This window comes from Orbicella faveolata, unplaced genomic scaffold (genome assembly GCF_042242905.1).
Source record: "Orbicella faveolata isolate gen_17 unplaced genomic scaffold, um_ofav_v1 contig_1, whole genome shotgun sequence".
In the NCBI taxonomy this organism is placed as follows: Eukaryota; Metazoa; Cnidaria; class Anthozoa; order Scleractinia; family Merulinidae; genus Orbicella; species Orbicella faveolata.
In genome coordinates, this window is record NW_028301536.1 from 32,129,149 (window position 1) to 32,136,600 (window position 7,452).

The 7,452-nt window shown below is 40.9% G+C and overlaps 1 protein-coding gene across 1 annotated transcript; it reads right to left on the reverse strand.

Moving 5' to 3' along the window:
* Window positions 1-999: 999 nt before the first annotated feature.
* LOC110047101 (short-chain dehydrogenase/reductase family 9C member 7-like) lies at window positions 1,000-5,993 on the reverse strand. The gene is made up of 4 exons (XM_020752836.2): window positions 5,604-5,993; window positions 4,570-4,752; window positions 3,034-3,273; window positions 1,000-1,823 (listed from the first exon to the last, which is right to left on the reverse strand). Exons 1-4 carry the CDS (start codon window positions 5,920-5,922, stop codon window positions 1,603-1,605), a joined length of 963 nt encoding a protein of 320 aa, XP_020608495.2. The 5' UTR covers window positions 5,923-5,993; the 3' UTR covers window positions 1,000-1,602.
* Window positions 5,994-7,452: the final 1,459 nt, after the last annotated feature.

Below are 7,452 nucleotides of genomic sequence, written 5' to 3' on the forward strand. Positions count from 1 at the left end.
CCGCCATTTTGGAAAAGGCCCCTGCCGTGAGGGGTACGTTTTTGTTGCTATAGTGATTGTAATCAATGTGGTGATTGGTGGATTTAGCTGAAAGGACTTAAAATGATTGGCTCATGTAACTGTCTGATTACAGGTGTCCGATTACAGTCAACTCCCCCCTTGCGGACACCTCGCTATTACAGATACCGCTGTTACGGACAGCAGCTAAATCCCCGGCGAAAGTTACAGGCGTTTGACTGAAACAAACTCCCGCTATTACGGACTCTCCAATTACGGACTCACGAACACTTTATTCGGTCCCAACGTCACAATTTTATCGTTTCCTCTCTCGTTATAGCCGACACCGAGCAGCATCTTGGAATATTTGCACAAATATCAAGTCTATTTTTTCTGCTTTTTGAGATTGTCTTTGTCTTTTTTGTTCGATTTCCGCTTCTTCTGTCCATCAATCAAAATTTCTTCATCTTTTTCTCTGTAGGCCCTCTTTGCAGTCTCGCTGCCATGAATAAGCTCGTCCAGTGTGTCCAAATATATATGGGTTATTGACCAAGTGTGAGGTCAAGATGGCTGGATATTGGCCAAGTTCTTTTTTTGCCTGTTTATGGACCGAGACGGAGTCGAGGTCCATAAGCACGCAAAAAAAGAACGAGGCCAATATCCAGCCATCTTGGCCGAACAAGCTTGGTCAATAAAGGATTTATTATATGGCTTTCGGGAAAATTTTTCTTGCGGGATACGGCGGGTAGTCCCGAACGGGCAAGATAGCTCCATCTTGCCCGCTCGGGTAGCCAATCACAGCACAGGATTTGATTCATCTTGCCCGCTCACGGAGCTAGCCATATAATAATATAACATAAAAATTTTCTCGCACCCCGCTATTACGGACTCTCGCTATTACAGACACCAAATCGCGGTCCCGAGGGTGTCCGCTACAACGGGAGTTGACTGTATAACCAACTGTCCGATTATATCTTTGCAAATTAATTAGTGCATAATACAGCAGTTTATGCACCAATTACATTTGAAGAAATTGTAATGGTTATGATAATAATAGTACATTTATATAGCGCTGTTTCCCAGTGGTTCAACAGCGCTTTGCAAGTATAAAAATTCACTGAAAATTAACAGAAAACTTACCAAAACTATCTAAAATTGACTAAATCTAAAAACTGTAAAACTATAATAAAACAATAAAAAATCAGCATCCGTGGTAAGCACTCAAGAAAAGATGCTTTTTGAGTCTACGTTTAAAAGTGTTAGCTGACGTAGAATCTTTGACAGATTGGGATAGAGAATTCCACAATGATGGCAACGCAACGGCAAAAGAACGCCCACCATAAGTTTTACTGAAGATTATAAGTTGAATTCCAAAGCAAGTTTTTAGGAAATGAACGAAGTAATCTCGAGGGATGATAATGAGTAAGTAAGTCAATTAGATATGTAGGAGTTTGGTTGTGTAGCACCTTAAATGCAATCAGTAGAATTTTAAAGTTTATCCTCTGTTCAATGGGTAGCCAATGAAGTTATATGAGGAGAGGCGTTATGTGATCGTACTTTTAGGCTGGTTAACGTACTCCTCATTTAAGAGCCGAGCTTCACTCATTACTTGCTTCCCCGTGGCACTATGTCTCTAAATATCACGCGAGTGATTATGAAGTCTGCCAGGCCGGTTGGTAACCGCGCCATCCATGCAAAGAAAAGCCAGGCGTCCAAACCGACTAGATATCGGTCACGTGGTGCTTGGGACGTTAGTCCGTCGACAACAGCGTCAACTACTCGATAGGTATGATGGGAAGGAGGACTTGAAGATAGGAACTTTATACCTACGACAAATAACAGCAACCAATAAATGTACGGTCAGTCTACAATGGATCTGGCTTCGCATTTTCACGGTTTTTTGTTTGACAGGTGATGGGAGTGACAGTGGCAGCGAGAAAGGCAGTGGCAGTAGCCACGGCAGTGGCAGTGGCAGTGTTGTAATGGTTTTGGCAGAGGAAGACTGAGGAATTGGCCGTGGCCGTGTTAGTAGCTGTGCCCTCGCTGGCAACACTGCACCGGCCTGGGTTCGTCACGTACGAACTCAACAAACTCAAAACTTTTGTCCGATGAATAACTGGCAATCCTTGATCTTTTTCTGTTTGTACAACTCCAGAATCTATTTCTGTACATTAATTCACCTTACAGACTATTTATTGTCAAAGGAATACGATTTGAGAGTTAATAAACAAAACAGTTTCATTTATCTAGAAATTTCTATTGTTTCTCTACGAAACAAACGGTGGAAAAGACAAGGCGGAATTCAAATAATTCGCCACTTGACCCGTAAATAAATTAATAATAAGTTTGATTACGACCCATGTGGCATTATGACGTAGTTCGCGCATGCACGATAGGAAATCGAGCGGTTCCCTCTCGTCTTTCACTGCGCAGAAAGAAAAGGGAATCTCTATCTCGCATGGTATAGTAGTATGAACTTCGGGTTAGGTTTCTTACACTGAATGATTTATCAAGTTGTCAATTTTCTCGTAGGAAAAGAACTCCCAGGATCATAGGCGTACGAGTTGGGGGGACCAGGGGGGCTGCAGCCCCCCTAGCTACGGAAATTATGTGATTTTTTGGGCAAAACGTAAATGATTCGAGCAACGGCATTTAAGGGAAAACATTACAAAATAATGCTGTTTGCGTGATTTCCAAAACTCGTAAATATAGTTTCTAGTTAGTTACTTTTTTGAGAACTTTTTCTTTTAATAACTTTTAGATTTTACTCGGATTGAGACTGTTGATAGAGTATGATTGATTGATTATGTACACGTAAACTTTGAATCTAACTATTTTTGGAATTATAGCAGTTTCATTAGATGTGAGAATTGTGAACATTTTTGTTTTTCATGCAATTTGAGTACGTTTGCATCCCAATTTCAACACTCTCGTAATAGGGCTTTGCGTAAAATTTTCGGGCAAGAAAGTCACCGCTCCCCAAGTCCGAAGGTGCCCGTACGCCTATGCCCAGGATGAAGTGATAAGATTTCTAACCGTTTTCTAAGTATTCTTCTCCATAGTCTCTTTTCAGTTCGTCACTCAGGTTATCCCAGCCTTGTCTTAGTTGCCTTTCTATGACACGGGCATTACTCATTTTTGTTTTGAATCCTCCTGGTTCAATGATGCTCACTTTGATTCCCCAGGGATGCACTTCTCTCCTGAGAGCGTCAGAGAACGCTTGCACGCCGTATTTGGTGATGCAATAAGCTCCGACGAAGTTAGTGGTCAGTCGACCTGTTGTTTTACAGCAAAATGAGAAACATTAAATACAAAAAATAATAATAGCAGATACAAAACAATTTCAAGTCCATTAACAAGGTTAAACCAAAGTTTGGAAAACAACTTAACTAAAGTTACATGTATTCGTCTATTGTGCCTAAACAAATGGTCACGTGATACGCCACGTAAACAGTTAAGCCCCGGCCAAACGATCGAAGCAATTCAACGCAACGTATCGTAACACTGTTGGGGTAACATGTTGTGCTTGTTTGGCCACCCTGTTGCGATGTGTTGCGACATGTTGGGTATTGTTGGCTCAAGTTTGAAAATGCTCAAATTTTTCACGCAACATTTGAGGATGTTGCATGATGTTTACTCGTTTGGCCAGGTTCGTGGAACAATGTTGCGCCAGAGCATGCGAACTAGTTCGATTTGCAGCACCCAACATGTCGTAACACGTCGCAACAGGGTGGTCAAACGCACGCAATATGTTGCGCCCAACAATGTTGCGATATGCTGCGATCATTTGGCCAGGGCTTGCAAATACTGGGCCAACAATGTTGCGATATGTTGCGCTAAAATGTTGCAGTTTTTTGGCCGGGGCTTTACTCAAATAATATGCCAAGACAAAAAAGAACGCTGGTAAAGCAAATCTAACGAGCTCAAGAGACAAATCAGCCAGAAATTCCTTCTTAAAAACTGCACTAACAGAGGACTTACCTGTAAGTTGCTTGAAGTGTAATGACATTAACAAATGCATTCTTTGGAAATCTACCTTTTTGTTGTTGTTTTAAGACTGTTCTAGCAGCTAAATGTTGACAGGAGCGGATCCAAGATTTTTCAAAGGGTGGTTGCAGAATCAATGAGGCATGCCCCCAAATGTTGCAATTTGAGAATTAGAATCTGTTTCAAAACTGCTACACCAGAAATACAAGCAAATATGCCACAAACTAGAAATTACTATGAAGTTCGTCTCCAGAATGCTTGCGTTTAATTCTGTCATAGTATTCACAATCGTTTTAAATTATTTTTCTTTGTTTTGACTTATCCAAAATGGGGGTGGTTAGCCACCCAATCCACCCCAACCTCCTCTAAATGCGCCGTTGGTTGATATACCAGGGGGAGGTTATGGGTCTGAGGGTTTTGCAAAACACTACACCTTTGTCGGAACTTGCTTCTTACACAAGCCCAAAACTTGTTAAGAAGAGTATAAAATTCAAGAAAACAGACAATCACCAAGAGACTTGAGTTTTTAGTGCAGCAGGTAATAGAAAAATTAAACAATTACCAATAAATATATCCCTCTCTTACCGGCAGCACTTGAGAAGTTTACAACTCGTCCCCGCGCTTTTTTCACCAACGGTAGAAAGGTCTTAGTGACGTCAATCATTCCCCACAGATTTACGTCTGCGATGCGTTTAAAGAGGTCCAGCGGTGCCCATTCGATTGGACGTATATCAAGAATTCCTGCGTTGTTCACCAGGCCCCACAATCCTGTGGTTTCAGTGGAAACAAAGAGTCAGTCGGCACGTCCAAATAAGAACAGTCGTTGTATGCGCGGGATGTAAGACCACCAATTTCAGTGCTTCGTTGAAAGCAAGAATTTTTTGGTGTCAAAAGCTAAGCAGATTTGCAATATATTGAAGTGTATCTGAAACAAAATTCTTTCAATTTTCTATACTCCGACGCATATAGTAAACTGTTTGAAAGTTTTTCAGTTGTTATTTTTCACTTTTAAAATATTACGTACCAATTCAACGATTTTGTTGTTTGTGTTCTCTTGCAACATAACGCATGATCGATCAAGTGCAAGGCTCAAGAAATCATTTGCATGATATGGTCCACATGAAATGAATGCAGAGACAATCAGATCTACAAAAGCAGACAATTTGGGGCTTCAAAACTTGCATCTGTTGTTGATTTAAGTTTCAAATGAAAAAATGGCGGCCGGAAAATAGTGTTAACATCTGGAACTTACTTTGGTTATCTGAGACAATGATTATCTGCACTGAGCAAATAAACATTTAAATAAGCGCTTTTCCAAGTACGACAACGTCTTAAAAGGCTAAAAATCACGAGATAAATACATATTTTTCGTCCCTTATGTCACGCACCACCATAACTTCAAAATTCAAAATGTGCTGGTTTCCAAACGAAGGGCGCTACTGAGCTGGAAAGTTGTAAACAGATATAACTTTAGTACCTCTTATGCCTGATGAGGACAAAACCTTTGGTGGCTCTTTAGTTTTGGATTTAAGAATTTGATGACGTCACGTGAAAACGCTATATATATACCGTGGGTAGCCTTGTGGAATATGAAAAATGTAATGCTTCAATAGATTTACCTTGATCACAAGGAATACTCTTTTTCACCTCCTGGTAAACGTCATTTATCTGCTGTGAGTTTGTAACATCCATCTGGAATGTTTTTAGTTTGTCGCTTGTCACGGATTTCAAACTCTGTTCTCCTTCCTTCGTTAAACAAGTCGCTATCACGCAAACCCCCATCTCGTCCAGTTTGATGGCGGTTTCGCGACCGAAACCGGAGTCACAGCCCGTAATAAGAACATACTTGCCTTTAACATCAACTTTCGCTCGAGGGATCAGTCTGCTTACGAAATAGATTGCAAGCAAACCGATTACAACTGGAATAAACCAAGACATGTCTTTGCTAGTCAGGATGGTGAAGCTCTCAAGCGGATAGCCGTACCTTGTTTTACTCAACAATACTCAATTATGCCCTCTCTCTGTCACGCAGCGCTACGCTCACGGGGTCACGGCCGGGTTGGAGAGCCTCTTTCTCCCTGGAAGTATTGCGTGAGATTGAGGGCCAGAAATAATCCCCTACCGCTTTCGCGTGCGCTATGACAGCAGAATTAAACTTTTTCTGAAATGTGTTATTTTAGTTTGGCCATTAATTTCCTCATGCGAACGAGAGTCTTAATTTTGGAACAGAGCGCTGAAAAATATTCGACAGTTTTGTAGTTGTTCCCCAAAATATACTTTGCCAATAACTTGTGTACGTCTCTTAATTTCAGTTTTGATAATTTGGTTGCGTATAAAGAAAATGCGCTCTAAATGTCTCTCTCCATGGTACACGTTATATTTTTATCTTTCTTAGGACGGAAAACCACAGACAAATTACAAAAATTAATGAAGAATTCGACCAATATTTCCCTAACATCCTTGCACTAGTTCAATAACATACAAATATTCTCTCAACAATGGAAAAATGACCAGACATGACTGGAGTCGACCCGTGTTGTAAAGGCCTCATAAAGTGACTATAAACCTGTGTATTTGCATTATACACAATGTATTGGTAAATTTCTCAGCCTTTCTCGGCAAAACTAAATTATGCAGCTGAGTCACGGTTTCTCCAACTTAAAAAGTTTAGCCTAAATTTTCCAAGTTTGTCTTTTGTATATCCACAATTGTTCCTTTGTGGTTTATTATTATCTCTTTGGTAGGACTCCGGAGCAAGCGGGCCGCGTTCGAACCCTGGCCGGGGACATTGTGTTGTGTTCTTGGGCAAGACACTTTACTCTCACAGTGCCTCTCTCCACCCAGGTGTACAAATGGGTACCGGCGAATTTAATGCTGGGGGGTTACCCTACGATGGACTAGCGTCCCATCCAGGGGGGAGTTGAAACACTCCTTGTCGCTTTATGCTACTGAAACCGGGATAAGCTCCGGCCTGATGAGCCACTTGGCTCGTATGCAGACTTTACCATTATCTCTTTGGTGTTTTTCTATCTAAGTAAACTATTATTTTCAGGTTTCCTTCAATTTAAAAATAATTTTGTACGCGGCCAAAATGGGTTAAAATGCCATGACTGAGCTCCTTTATGTAGTGGGATAGTTTTTGACATAGAATAGCACTAAATGGCTCAAGAAAATCGTCAAATTCGTGAGTAAAGTTTAAATTCATTTTCAATTCAACGTCGTCGTTGACCCGTTCTTGGCAGGCGTTATTTGGGACGTTAAACCTAAATTGGCTAAGAAAGAGCAATCTTCGCTCACAGCCAATTTGTCGTCAAATGCTCAAACGGTCTGTTATCACTCTAAAGGGATCGTGTCGGATTTGTATCAATGGTGCGCGATATTTTATTTTTAAGGAAAACGTGAGCACTAAATTTCTGGGGCTAAACGATAGAGTGGGTTCCATAGAGGATAGAACAAGGTGAAGTTGAG

Excerpts from the sequence above, each read along its gene's own strand:
- LOC110047101 (XM_020752836.2), bottom strand. The coding sequence starts at position 5,922 with ATGTCTTGGTTTATTCCAGTTGTAATCGGTTTGCTTGCAATCTATTTC. Across the intron at positions 3,274-4,569 it reads AAACTTCTCAAGTGCTGCCG|GTCGACTGACCACTAACTTC; the intron begins GTAAGAGAGGGA and ends GTAAAACAACAG. Across the intron at positions 1,824-3,033 it reads AGAAGAATACTTAGAAAACG|GTATAAAGTTCCTATCTTCA; the intron begins GTTAGAAATCTT and ends TATTTGTCGTAG.